Here is a 13,019-nt window from a genome sequence, read left to right as displayed (position 1 = left end):
GCTGGTTTGTGTTCAAAACTCCTGAAAACAGGATTGTGACAGGGAAAGGTTTGGAGTGGAAGTGCTGGAGGGGCTTTGGGCAGGGGATGGTGAGCAGGAGAGAGTGGGAGATCACTGGGCTGGCAGATGGCGCAAACCATGACCTGCAGGCAGTGGGGTCAGTGCCCAGGCAGGGGATGGCACTGCTGAGCCCTGTGGAACCCCAGCTCCCAGCAAAGCCAAAGGGATCCCTGAATCCAGCTTCATCTCCTGGCAGGAACCCCAGCTGGAGCAGCCAGGCACAGTCACAGGGAGAGGGAAGTGACAGCAGGGCCACTCCTGACCTGGAAATAATCCCCTCCTTTTCCTAGTGCAAAACTGCTCTCAGCTGTGAAATTGAGCCCTGGGGAAGCCTTTCCTTCTGGATGAATCCAGCCTCACTCCCTGCAGCTCCCTGTGCCTCAGCTTTGTCACCTGGTGGAGGGAGACCTTACAGCCTCAATGCCAGCACTGTGGCACTGCAGTTCTTCGGGGATTTGAGGAATTGTGATCCTCCCTCAGTTAGGAAATGAGGCTCTCAGGCTCCCTGGGCAGGAGATAGATTTTCTCTGCAGGCTGGGTGCCTTCATCAGCTATTAAGCTGTTGGAAAATGTGTGGTCACACCAGAAAAACACCCCTGATGAAGATGTCTGGGCATCTTTATGAGCAGAGCTGACATGTTCAGCCAGAAATCTCTCTTGACTTGACCTCCAGAAAATACATCACACTGCCAGCAAACCCAGGACCCAGCCTGAGGTTTCATTAACTGAGAGAGAAGGGAATAGTCCTCAAAAGCTCAGCCAAAGCCTATTTGGGCTGTTCTCCAGGATGGGGAGGCTGCAGAGCAGGAGTTGGGCTGATGTCTGCTGCAGCTCATCAGTAAATGTGTTCGGTAACAGCCCATCCCTACATGGTGTGCAGCACCCTCTGGGCAAGGTGTGCCACGTCCTGGAGCTGGTTGTGCTCCGCAGAAGGAGCCCAAAATAAGGCTAAAACCATCTCGGTTCTGTGGGGGGGACAGAAGCTGCTGAGGCAGGAGGTGTGTGGTCCATCCTGCTGCTCCCAGAGCTTCCCTGCAACAGCAGGAACAGGAGTGGGTGTGGGAGGAGCAATTACCAGCGACTGCACAGGTTGGAATGGATACTGATTAATGGGCCCTCTTCCCATCAGAAGGAACATCGCACACAGCCAGCCCTGGCAGACACAAAAATCAGTCAGGTTTTTCAGCCCACCACATGGTGTCTATTGACACATTTAGATACAACGCAAACCCCCACGTTTTTGTGAAGATTCTGTAAATGTGCAGAAATCTGATGCCAGAAAGAGCCCAAGGTGGGCAGGCCCTGGCACAGGGTGCCCAGAGCAGCTGGGGCTGCACCTGGATCCCTGGCAGCATCCAAGGCCAGGCTGGAGAGGGCTGGGAGCAGCCTGGGACAGTGGAAGGTGTCCCTGCCCATGGCAGGGAGTTGGACAGGATGGGCTTTAAGGTCCTTTCCCACCCAAACCATTCCATGATCTGCGATTGACACTTGGGCCCCCAATGGGGCTGTTTGAGCAGAGGGCTCGTCCCTGCAAGCACCAGGAGAGCAGCAGCAGGAGCAGCAGGCGCCCACCCAGCCCAGGGTGCTGCCCAGCCTCAGAGCCACCTGCTGCAGCAGGAACACATGCGAGGGACTGCTAAGAATTGGGCAAGTTGCTTTTTCACTGCATTTTGCCCCAAGTGAGGGGGAGGGAGCTTTCCCACCAGCACTGTGCCTGGGGGCCCTCAGTGATTCCCAAATCACCCAGCTATTGCTGGAGGAGACGCATCCTGACATCTCCTGTGGTAGCTGGGCTTCCAGCATCCACCAGTCCCACCTGGAGCATCCTGCCTTGTGACAGCACAGAACCTCCAGTCTCAGGGCCTCCCCATCCCAGCTCTAAGCCAGGTTTTGTATCATGAGGCATTGACAGACTTGGGGGGAGTTTTTCTGCAGCCCTCTCAGACCTTCTGGCAAGAGGGACATGCAGAGCACAGCTCTCACCTGGCAGGTCTGAGTGACTTGAATGCTTTGCTGAGCCAAACAGAGCAATGCCAGCAACAGTCCAGACTGAAAATACATTTCCATCCATCACAATCCCGGAAGGTGGCAAACATCCAACACTTGGGACAGCTGGAAGGCTGGGAAAGACCCAGAATTCAGAGCAACTTCTTAATCTCTTGGTTTTACAGAACAGGATATTAAAGGTGTGGAAAACACATCTGTTCTCAGAGCACCTGAGGGGCACCCCCACTTCTGGGGCACCCCAGGCCCACAGGGGCTGCTCACCCTCTGCCCTGGGCTGGGAGGAGCAAGGGCTCAGCCCTCACACTGGGGACAGAGCCACTTATTCCTCGGAGTGACTGCAAATGTGCTCTGGCAAACACCAAAGGAGATCCTGAGATCCTCCAGCTTCCCCCGGGAGCCCTGGGGACCACCCTGAGGTGGCAAAGCACTGCCACCCCCCTGAGGAGCAGTGAGAGGCTGGGGGAGGCTCTGCTGAAGATGTCCCTTAGTGATTGCACCTGCGGCTAGCCCTGACCCTGCCCAGCTTAATGATGATTAGGCTAAATGACAATTAGCAGTGTTTTCACCTGGAGGGGGTCAGCAGGGACACCTCCCACTGTCCCAGGCTGCTCCAAGCCCCGTCCAGCCTGGCCTTGGACACTGCCAGGGATCCAGGGGCAGCCCCAGCTGCTCTGGGCACCCTGTGCCAGGGCCTGCCCACCCTGCCAGGGAACAATTCCTAATTCCCAATATCCCATCCAGCCCTGCCCTCTGGCAGTGGGAAGCCATTCCCTGTGTCCTGTCCCTCCATCCCTTGTCCCCAGTCCCTCTGCAGCTCTCCTGGAGCCCCTTTAGGCCCTGGCAGGGGCTCTGAGGTGTCTCTGGAGCCTTCTCCTCTCCAGGTGAGCACCCCCAGCTCTGCCAGCCTGGCTCCAGCCCTTGGAGCATCTCCGTGGGCTCCTCTGGACTCTCTCCAGCAGCTCCAGCCAGGTTTTCCTTGTGCTGCTGCTCCAGGGTTGGTAACAGCAAAAGCTGCAGCCAGGGTCCTACCAGGCTGGGAGGAAATAAAAGATGCGTTCTATTGTCTGCTCCCTGAATTCCCGGTGCCAGGGTTATCTGAGCCCTTGGAATACGGATGCTGCCCCCCTGCCGAGCGAGGCCCTTCGGCAGAGCACGGGGACAAAGAGCCCAGCCCCGGGGCAGGATGTGAATAGCGATGAATTTCAGAGAAGTCCTTGATCTTCTCATTTAAACCTTCCGGCTTGAATTAGGCGAGAATCCACATGGAAACCGAAGAGACCTGGTCAGCTTTGAATCCCGGTTTGCATCCCAAGTGCCCGGGGGCTGCTGCAGGGACCGCAGCTGCCGAGGGCTCTGAGTAAGTGCCAAATCCGATAGAGCCTCTCTGAGCTGGGAACACTCATTTATCACAAACGGGAATGGGGTGACATGCTGGAACACCGGCTCGGAGCGACCTTTGCTGGGTGATGGAGTGGGGTCCCTGGCTGTCATCGCCACAGGGGCTGGAAACAAGCTGGAAATGGGATGGAAACGGGGTGGAAATGAGATGGAAATGGGATGGAAACGGGGTGGAAATGAGATGGAAATGGGATGGAAACAGATACTCTCGTTCTGCAAATGCTGACCAAAACCCCAAGAGCTGCCCCAGGGGCAGCCCTGGAGATGGCTCAGCCGCAGGGAGCCGTGTCCCTCCCCACGCTGCTTCCTGGCCACTCACATGCTGATGGATTTCTCTACCTGGTAGCGCTCCCACAGCCTTTTCTGGGAAGTTTGCTGCATAACTGGGAGTCGGGATGTGTTGGTGAGTGCTTCTGTTGTGCGAATTGCTTCTGCATGGGGATCAAAGCACCTTGATTAGCAGATGCTGCAGTAATACACACGGATGAATTCCCCCATCAGTAATGGACAGATAAAGTGAAAGCTGCCTTCAGGAGGTGTTGCTGCTGGTAACAGCGCTCTAGGGAAGGGATTTAGCCCTGGGTGTTCTCTGGCCGGGTGTTTATCCCTTAGTGACCCTGGCTTTTCTTACAGGATCAGAGACAGGACCAGAGGAAACGGCCTCCAGTTGCGCCAGAGGAGGTTTGGGTTGGATATTGGGAAATTTTTTTCATTGAAAGAGTGATCAGGCACTGGCACAGGCTGCTGAGAGCAGCGGTGGAGTCACCATCCATGGAAGTGTACCGAAAACCTGTAGACGGGGTGTGTTAGGGACATGGGTTAGTGGTGGACCTGGCAGTGCTGCCTCATCGGACTCGATGATCTCAGAGGGCTTTTCCAACCTAAACAGTTCCATGATTTTCCCATGCAGGACCCTGGAGGATGCTCTCCTCTCCCTGAGCACCCCTGCAGCTCTCAGGCTGCCCAAGAAGCACCAACAGCTTCAGTGCCTGAGACCACTCCAGGACAATTTTCCCAGCTCTGATGGTGAACATCGCCTTAAATAAATAAGTAAACCAATCAATTTACCAGTCGTGTGTCCTCGGTGACAGCTGTGTGCCAAGCCCACCCTGGCAGGACAGCAGCTGTTGGGAGTGGGGTGCTGTCCCAGCCCCTCTTCCCGTGGCTCTGAGCCCCCCATGGATCAGGATCTGGCCCTGGCAGAGCCCGGAGTGCTGCAGTCGCTATGGAGACCCACCTGAAGTGCATCCATATGGAGAGGAACAGCTCGTTCCTCATGTCCCCATTCAAGGGACGTGGGGGACAATCCCATCCAGATGGACCTCACCAGGACAATAACATCCAGAGTTTTGTGATTCCTCTCTAGGGAATGGCATCCAGCGCTGCAGCCCTGGGCTCTGCCCCAAATCCAGCATCCTTGTGGGATGAGCCCACCCCACGCTCCTGCTGCCTTTGGATGGGTTCCCACAGGGACATCTGTGGGCTGCGGGTGTGCAGTGTCAGTCTGGGAAGGGGGACAAGGCTGGAATCATCCCCCATGAGGGCTGTGGCATCATGGAATCATGGAATGGTTTGGGCTGCAAGGGACCTTAAAGCTGATCCAGTGCCACCCCTGTCATGGCAGGGATACCTTCCACTGTCCCAGGCTGCTCCCAGCCCCATCCAGCCTGGCCTTGGACACTGCCAGGGGCAGCCCCAGCTGCTCTGGGCACCCTGTGCCAGGGCCTGCCCACCCTGCCAGGGAACAATTCCTAATTCCCAATGTCCCATCCAGCCCTGCCCTCTGGCAGTGGGAGCCATTCCCTGTGTCCTGTCCCTCCATCTCTTGTCCAAAGTTCATCATCTGCAGTGAGCAAACGCCCTGGTGTTGGCTCGTGCTGGGGGAGGCACTGAGGGCTCATTTTCCCCCCAGACCGCAAATCCTTTCCCTGGGCTGCGCCCCCACTGCGTTATTTGTCACTTGCAGTAACCAGACACCGCTCGCATCACTGGAGCCACAGCTGTGACTCCTCATCCCTCCGACTCCTGTGTCTGCTCCACTGCAGCAGCTTTGAGGCAAACATCTTGTTTTTGCAAAACAAATGTGTTTTTGTGGTGCATTGAGCCGGGTTTGGGGGATGAACCCCCCCTGCTGCGGGGCAGGGTGGGCAGCAGCATTGCAGCAGGAGGGAGGCACAGCTGCCCTGGGGGGGACAGGAGCCTGCCAGGGCTGCACTGCTGGTGATTTGGGCACCTCAGGGGGGTCTCCCTGCTCCACTGATGGCAAAGCCACCTCCCCCAGCACAGACCTCTCCCTCCCCACTGCCAGCACGGGTGCTGGGGAGGCAGCATGACCAGGGCCACCAGGCTTGTCCCATGGCTTGTCCCTCGGAGTTCCCCTGGCTGGGTGATGGGACCCATGGATGTCACGGGCTGTGTCCTGTGCTGGATCCAGTACTGTCCCCAAGGCCTCCTGGTCCCCAGGGGAGGGTGGCCCCCACAGCCCACCCTGCCTGCACAGGGGCTGTCACCATGCCAGCATCTGGCAGCACCCAGCCCAGGGGACAGCCAGAGGGACCCCGAGCTGGGGAGGTGAAGGACTTTCCCTGGGGCTGTGTGATGGAGGGTCAGGGGCTCTGGGGGAGACCGAAGGGGGCTGGATCCTTGATCCAGTCCCTGTGCCCCACAGTTTGAGCGCTGGACCCCCATCCGTGTCCCCATGTGATGCATCTGGGGACCCTCAGTGGAGCTGTACCTGGACCCCCATCCCTGTCCTTGTGTGATTCCACCAGGGACTCCCGAAGGGGCTGGACCTGGACCTGGTCCCCCATCCCCGTGTGACTCAGGCAGGGCTAGGCTGGACCCCCATCCCTGTGTGATTCCCGGGGGCTCCGTGGGTCCGTGTTGGAGCTCTGCGGGCAGGGGGCAGCGGCGCCGGGACCCCCCGAGTCCCACCGGGCACCCGGAGCCCCGGGAGGCGGTGCCGCCCCCGAACTCCCCCCGAAGCCCCCCCAAAAGCCCCCTCCCGTCGGGGCACGGCGCTGGCAGGAGGCGGCTCCGCCGCAGACGCCGCTCGGTCACCGCCGCGTTCACCTCGCGGAGCCGGGGCTGCCCGTGACACCGGGAACACCGGGAACATCGGGAGCACGGGGGCTGCCAGAAACAGCGGCACTGCCGAGGCTGCCGGGAACACCGGGAGCAGCGGGAACAGCGGGACACCGGGATTGCCGGTCCCGCGGAGCCGGGTAAGCGGGCGGAGGAAGCGGCGGAGCCCCGGGACCCCCGCAGGCACCGAGCGGGACCGGCTGGGGACCCTCGTGGGGGACGAACCGGGAGGTCCGTGCTGGAGGAGGGGGCCGGGCTGGGATCGTCCAGCCCGGAGCGATGGGGAGCCCCGGGGGTGGCGGAGCTGCTCCTCCCCCGAGCCCCCGGCCGGGCTGGGAGTGGTCTCGGCCAGCAGGACCGGGAGGGACCTGATGGGGCACAGCTGGAACGAGGGTCCCAGCCCGGCTGGGGGCCCAGGGGACCTCAGAGAGGTCTCGCTGCCTCCTGTCCCTGCAGCCCCTTCCCGGGTCACCCAGGGGTGCCAGGCACTGGGGTGGCACTGGGGCTGTCACGGCTGTCACGATGGCTTTTGGTCCCCTCGGGGCTGGCAGCGGTGGGTGGAAGCTGAGCAGGCTCATCCAAGACGTGAGATCCATTTACACCCGGGCTGCTCTGCCTGGTGCTCCCCGAGGTTTTGGTTCCATCAGGGAAGTGACCCGGGGCTGTGGCAGCCCAGGACATGCCCAGGACCTTCTCCTCTGCTGGCTTGGGAAGCACATCTCTGCCTCCACCGGGTGCGGGTGGCTGGCAGAGCCGAGCCGCCCCCGTTCCTCCGCCTCTCCCCAGGATCGGGGTCCCCGGCCCAGTTTGAGACGCCCCCGGCCCTGGGAGCGCCGGTCAGGCTGGGAGCGGCCATGCGGGACACGCCTGGAGCTGGATCCCTGCGGAGCCTCGTCCAGCTTGCCTGGCTGTGCCTGTTCTCCGTGCCGGTGAGGGCCGGGTGGGGCCGGGGGAGCAGGGTTGGCGCTGCCGGGCTCTGACCCTGCGGGGCGGCTCCATCCCGGCTCCGTGCCGGGCTCCTGCCCAGCCCAGCGCTTCATGGGGGCAGTCAAGGCGCTGGAGGCTCTGACCCAGCTCCGGGCTTGCAGCACGGCGGGGCCAAGGTGCTGGAGAAGACCTTCGAGGAGTGGCTGCGGTACCGTGACGAGTGCCTGAGGAGGATGGCGAGCGAGCCCTACCCGGCAGGTACCCGGCCGTGCCCAGCTCGGGGGCACACGGAGCCAGGGCTGGGGTTTATCCCTCTCCGGCGTCCTCTGCCCCGGCCACCCGCGGAGGGTGAGCCGAGGGACCGACAAGGATCTCCACATGTCCGATGGGATACCCAGGGCTGGGTGTCCTGGGGGCTGAGGCTGGTGTGGGGCACATGGGCCCATTTCGGGGTGGCATCAGCCCCCTCAGAGGTGCTGGTGAGAGCAGGGCTCGCTGTGTCTGTGCCACCAATCTGAGCATCGGCTTTCCCTGTCCCTGCCCTTGGAAGGGCTGTTCTGTAACAGGACATTTGACATGTACGCCTGCTGGCCCGACGGGAGCCCCGGCACTGCCGTCAATGTCTCCTGCCCCTTCTACCTGCCCTGGTTTGAGAAAGGTGAGGATGCCCTCCTGCCATCCCCGAGCTGGAAGCCAGGGCTGAGCCGTTCTGGGGGTGGAGAGGCTCTCAGGGTTCCGCTCCCTTCGCCTGACAGGGGCAGAGGGACCCATGAGCAGACCTGGGCTGAGGGGACGCCTGGGGCTCCGAGTGGAGCCAGCTCTGCCCATGCCTGCCCTGGAGCCGGGCACTGAGCAGGGTCAGATCCCTCATCCCGGGACAGGGGCTGGGGGGAGCCTGGGGGACTGTGCCGGTGCTTGGGTCCGCAGTGAAACACGGGCTGGTGAGCCGCAGGTGTGGCACCGACGGCCAGTGGGTGACAGTGAACGGCAGCCAGCCCTGGAGGGACTACTCCCAGTGCGAGGATGAGCTGGAGGTCACTGCTGAGGAGGTGGGACGCTGGCTGGGACCGCAGGGACGGCCAGGGCAGCCTGGCCGGGGGTGGACACGCAGCCACCCGGGCTCCCTGGCGCTGTGCTCACCTGCAGGAAGGCGCCCGCCGGCTCATGGTGAGCTTCAAGGTGCTCTACACCGTGGGGTACTCGCTGTCACTGCTCACCCTCATCTCCGCCCTGCTCGTCCTCACCGCCTGCAGGTAGGACACGGCCCTGCCCCCGCTCCCTCCCCGCCGTGCCGGCCCCGCCTGACCCCGCTCCCGCAGGAACCTGCGCTGCACCAGGAATTACATCCACGCCAACCTGTTCGCCTCCTTCGGGCTGCGCGCCACCTCGGTGATGGTGAAGGACGCGCTGCTGGAGCGGCGCTGGGGCGTGGAGCTGGTGCAGGTGGCCGACTGGGAGGCTCTGCTGAGCCACGAGGCAAGTGCTGGGCTGGGGACAGCGTGGGACCCTCGCCCAGGGCAGGGCTGGGGGGGGGGGTTGGTGCCCGTGCAGCCCCAGAGACCCGCTGGGTGAGCTCTGGGGGTGCCAGTGCTGCCCATGCACCTGCTGGATGAGGTCTCGGGGTACCTGTGCGTGCTCCTGGGGTGCCCATCCACACGGCGGACATGCCTTTCGGGTGCCTGTGCTGCCCATGACCCAGTGGGTGAACTCTTGGGATACATGTGCACCTGCTGGTGAGCTGTGGGCCTGTGTGGCACCTGAGGGACGAGCCCTTGGTGCCACCCATGCCCCTGATGGGTGAGCTCTGGGGGTGCCTGTGCAGCCTCTGGGTGAGCCCTCAGGGCACCCGTGGCCCCATGGGAGAGCTCTCAGGGTTCTTGGGATGCCTGTGCAGCACCACACCGCCGATGGAGGAGCTCCTGGGCTGCCAGGTGCCCGTGGTGAGCCGTGGGGGGCCCGTGGGCACAGCCAGCCCCACGGCGGCTCTCCCGCGGCAGGCAGCGCTGGGGTGCCGCGCGGCGCAGGTGCTGATGCAGTACTGCATCCTGGCCAACCACTACTGGTTCCTGGTGGAAGCTGTCTACCTCTACAAGCTGCTCATCGGGGCCGTGTTCTCCGAGAAGAATTACTACAGGCTCTACCTCTACCTGGGCTGGGGTAGGGGCCACTGGGGTGCGCCGCGGGGACGGGGACAGTGCCCGGTGTCGGGGGCACCGCGGGCCCCACCGTCCCAGGAGGGTGCGGGGTGGGGGCTCTGCCAGCCCGGGTGTCCCCCCAGCACGGGGGTGGCTTCTCAGCTCAGGAGGGTGCTTGGTTTTACAGGGTTTGCTGTGTGACTTGCAGGGACCCCTGTGGTGTTCGTGGTGCCCTGGATGGCCGCAAAGTACCTGAAGGAGAACGCAGAGTGAGTGGGGATGGAGGGATGGATGGATGGATGGATGGATGGATGGATGGATGATGGATGGATGATGGATGGATGGATGGATGATGGATGGATGATGGATGGATGGATGGATGGATGGATGGGTGGATGGATGATGGATGGATGGATGATGGATGGATGGATGGATGGATGATGGATGGATGGATGATGGATGGATGGATGGATGATGGATGGATGATGGATGGATGGATGATGGATGGATGGATGATGGATGATGGATGGATGATAGATGGATGGATGATAGATAGATGGATGGATGATGGATGGATGATGGATGGATGATGGATGGACGGACGGATGGATGATGGATGGATGGATGATGGATGGATGGATGGATGATGGATGGATGATGGATGGATGGATGATGGATGGATGATGGATGGATGGATGATGGATGGATGGATGGATGGATGATGGATGGATGGATGGACGGACGGACGGATGGATGATGGATGGATGGATGATGGATGGATGGATGATGGATGGATGGATGGATGGACGGACGGACGGACAGATGATGGATGGATGGATGATGGATGGATGATGGATGGATGGATGATGGACGGATGATGGATGGATGGATGGATGGATGGATGGATGGATGGATGGATGGATGGATGATGGATGGATGATGGATGGATGGATGGATGGATGGATGGATGGATGGATGGATGGATGGATGGATCGATGGAGGGGGGATCCTACTGGGATGCTCAGAGGCTGCTGAGGGTCCCTGAGCCATCTGGCTGGGGCTGGAAACTCTTGGATCATGCTGCCCCCAGCCCAGGGTGATGGTGCTGTCTCCGTGTCCCCGGCAGGTGCTGGGCGCTGAACGAGAACATGGCTTACTGGTGGATCATCCGCATCCCCATCCTGCTCGCCTCCCTGGTAGGGAACAGCTGCCAGCCCTGGGTCTGTTTGGACTGCAGCAGCTCAGACCCTGACTCCTGGCCCTGGGCCAGGCTGGGATCCCCTGAGAAGCTTCCAGCAGAGGCCAGGAGGGAGAGTTGGCCTGCAAGGAGCAGCCAGATGCACAGGGTGTTCAGCAGTTTGCTGACCCCTGGTTCTGGGGGTTCATGAAGGAAGCTGGGGTGCTGAACCCCGGAAAAAGGGGCTGGGGGTGGCTCCTTCTGCTTCATAAGCTGGGATTTTGGGATGGCAGGAGGGGAGGAAGGGCAGCAGCGGCCTCGGCAGCACAGGGGGTGCCATCTCCTGCTGGGTGAGTGCCACAGGCAGGGTGGGGGTGCTGGGCTCTGTGTGCTCCTGCCCGGTCTCCCCCTCCCAGATCAACCTGCTCATCTTCATGCGGATCCTCAAGGTGATCCTGGCCAAGCTCCGGGCCAACCAGAAGGGCTACGCTGACTACAAGCTGAGGTGGGCTGGGAGCGGGGCGGGCACAGTCTGGGCTAATGGGATAGCACCACCTGCACACCCCCTACCCCTCCCCACGCCTCTCCTCCACCTTGCACATCCTTCAACGACCGCCCTGGGATTAACTGGGAGTTGTACTGTCCCCTTACTGTCCCCTAGGCTGGCCAAAGCCACCCTGACCCTCATCCCCCTCTTTGGGATCCACGAGGTCGTTTTCATCTTTGCCACGGACGAGCAAACCACGGGCATCCTGCGCTACGTCAAGGTGTTCTTCACCCTTTTCCTCAACTCCTTCCAGGTGAGGTGGGACTGAAACGAATCCTTGCTCTGGGCACACCACAGAGCAGAGATCAGGGGCTCCCGCTCTGAGCTTGCTCTCCTGTGGGGCTTCCATGGGAAGGGCGGCACCGCCTCTGCCGCCCTCTGCCTCCTGTGCTCTCTGGGCAGCGGTGCCGTGCTGACCCCAGCCCTAAGAACACCCAGGAGTGGCCTGGGGGGAGCCTGAGCCCATCCCAGCCCCCGGAGAGGGACAGGGGGCGCTCACTCCTGGCTCTCCCTGCAGGGCTTCCTGGTGGCTGTGCTGTACTGCTTTGCCAACAAGGAGGTAACGTCCCTGTCCCTGTCCCTGTCCCTGCCGTGGCACCCCCTGCACCATGGCTTCCCCACCGCACCCCGTGCCTGCAGGGAGGGCACAGCCATGGGTAAGCCCCTGTTCCCTCCCCTCCATGGCAGGTGAAGTCTGAGATGAAGAAGAAGTGGCAGCTCTGGAAGCTCGACCACCCGGTGCTCTGCTGTGCCCAGTGAGGTGGTGACCAGCCAGGGCAGAGGGGCTGCTGGCCACAATGGCCACCGGGCCTGGCTGGAGGGCAGGAGGCTGCAGGAAGCTGTGCTGGGCAGTGCCCACCCGGGATGGCCAGGATGGGACAGGTGTCTGGCTGTGCCACACTGGAGCTGCTGGAAGGGACATCCCTGCTGTGACCCGAGTGGGAGGTGGCACCTCTGGCTCTTGCCAGGCATGGCTGTGTGGGCAGCCCTGCTGCTTCTCCCCCTGCCTGAGCACCTGCAGAGCCTGGCAGCCTCCCCCAGGACGCCTCCCACACAGGGGATCCCTGGGACACCCACACCCCGGGCACTGGGGGATCGCAGCAGCCGGGGCAGCCTGGTCCTCAGCAGGGGCAATGGGAGATGCTGCCCACACCCTGCACCACACCACAGCCAGGGCTCCCCCGTCCCCTGTGTCCCAGCCCAGGAGCATCTCAGCAGGCATCCACACCACCCTGTAAAGCTCTAGACAGCGAGGGGCTGCTCCTCCTCCCCACCCTCATCACCGACACAGAAGAGCAGCTCCCATCCCCTCCTCGCTGCTCTCCAGCTGCACAAACCCCTGGTGCCCCCTGGCACGGGCAGAGCCGAGGATGGAGCCTCAAAAGCACCTGCTAGTGAAGGACTTGAGAGCAGCGACGCACCGGGGCACAGCCCAACCTTCCCCAGGCCAGGTTCAGCATCCAGCCCAGCCTCCCCTGCTTTCTGGGGGGAAAGCTGGATTCCAGCCAGGCAGGAGCTCAGGAACCATTCTGCTGTCCAAAGGCTGAAATCCTGGGAAGTTGCTTTCCAGTGGGGTCCTAAAGCATCATCCCCCCCTGGCCAAGCAGCCTCTGGATCCTGGGAAGCCCTGGAGCAAGGGAAGAAGGTGGTGTGGTTTGAGCAGGGCTGCTCCTGGGCTGTCCTG

The 13,019-nt window shown here is 61.7% G+C and overlaps 1 protein-coding gene across 3 annotated transcripts; it reads left to right on the top strand.

The window, feature by feature from the left end:
* Positions 1–6,525: 6,525 nt before the first annotated feature.
* On the top strand, positions 6,526–13,014 carry LOC119707063 (glucagon receptor-like). 3 transcript variants are annotated; one of them, XM_038151550.1, is made up of 14 exons: positions 6,526–6,689; positions 7,336–7,478; positions 7,638–7,734; positions 8,027–8,134; positions 8,404–8,525; positions 8,623–8,729; positions 8,796–8,952; positions 9,474–9,633; positions 9,820–9,880; positions 10,738–10,807; positions 11,205–11,293; positions 11,450–11,588; positions 11,853–11,894; positions 12,023–13,014. In XM_038151550.1, the coding sequence occupies exons 2-14, from the start codon at positions 7,404–7,406 to the stop codon at positions 12,092–12,094; spliced, it is 1,299 nt and encodes a 432-aa protein (XP_038007478.1). In that variant the 5' UTR covers positions 6,526–6,689; positions 7,336–7,403; the 3' UTR covers positions 12,095–13,014. The 3 variants fall into 3 exon arrangements, with proteins under 3 accessions (XP_038007478.1, XP_038007479.1, XP_038007480.1); XM_038151551.1 differs by lacking the exons at positions 11,853–11,894; positions 12,023–13,014 and having other exon boundaries at positions 8,404–8,729; positions 9,799–9,880; positions 11,450–11,585; XM_038151552.1 differs by lacking the exons at positions 11,205–11,293; positions 11,450–11,588; positions 11,853–11,894; positions 12,023–13,014 and having other exon boundaries at positions 8,404–8,729; positions 9,799–9,880; positions 10,738–11,000.
* Positions 13,015–13,019: the final 5 nt, after the last annotated feature.

Source organism: Motacilla alba, chromosome 14 (assembly GCF_015832195.1).
Source record: "Motacilla alba alba isolate MOTALB_02 chromosome 14, Motacilla_alba_V1.0_pri, whole genome shotgun sequence".
NCBI classification, from domain to species: Eukaryota; Metazoa; Chordata; class Aves; order Passeriformes; family Motacillidae; genus Motacilla; species Motacilla alba.
This window is presented reverse-complemented; position numbering and strand designations above follow the sequence as displayed.

Excerpts from the sequence above, each read along its gene's own strand:
- LOC119707063 (XM_038151550.1), top strand. The coding sequence starts at position 7,404 with ATGCGGGACACGCCTGGAGCTGGATCCCTGCGGAGCCTCGTCCAGCTT. Across the intron at positions 7,735-8,026 it reads GAGCGAGCCCTACCCGGCAG|GGCTGTTCTGTAACAGGACA; the intron begins GTACCCGGCCGT and ends TGCCCTTGGAAG. Across the intron at positions 8,526-8,622 it reads TGGAGGTCACTGCTGAGGAG|GAAGGCGCCCGCCGGCTCAT; the intron begins GTGGGACGCTGG and ends GCTCACCTGCAG.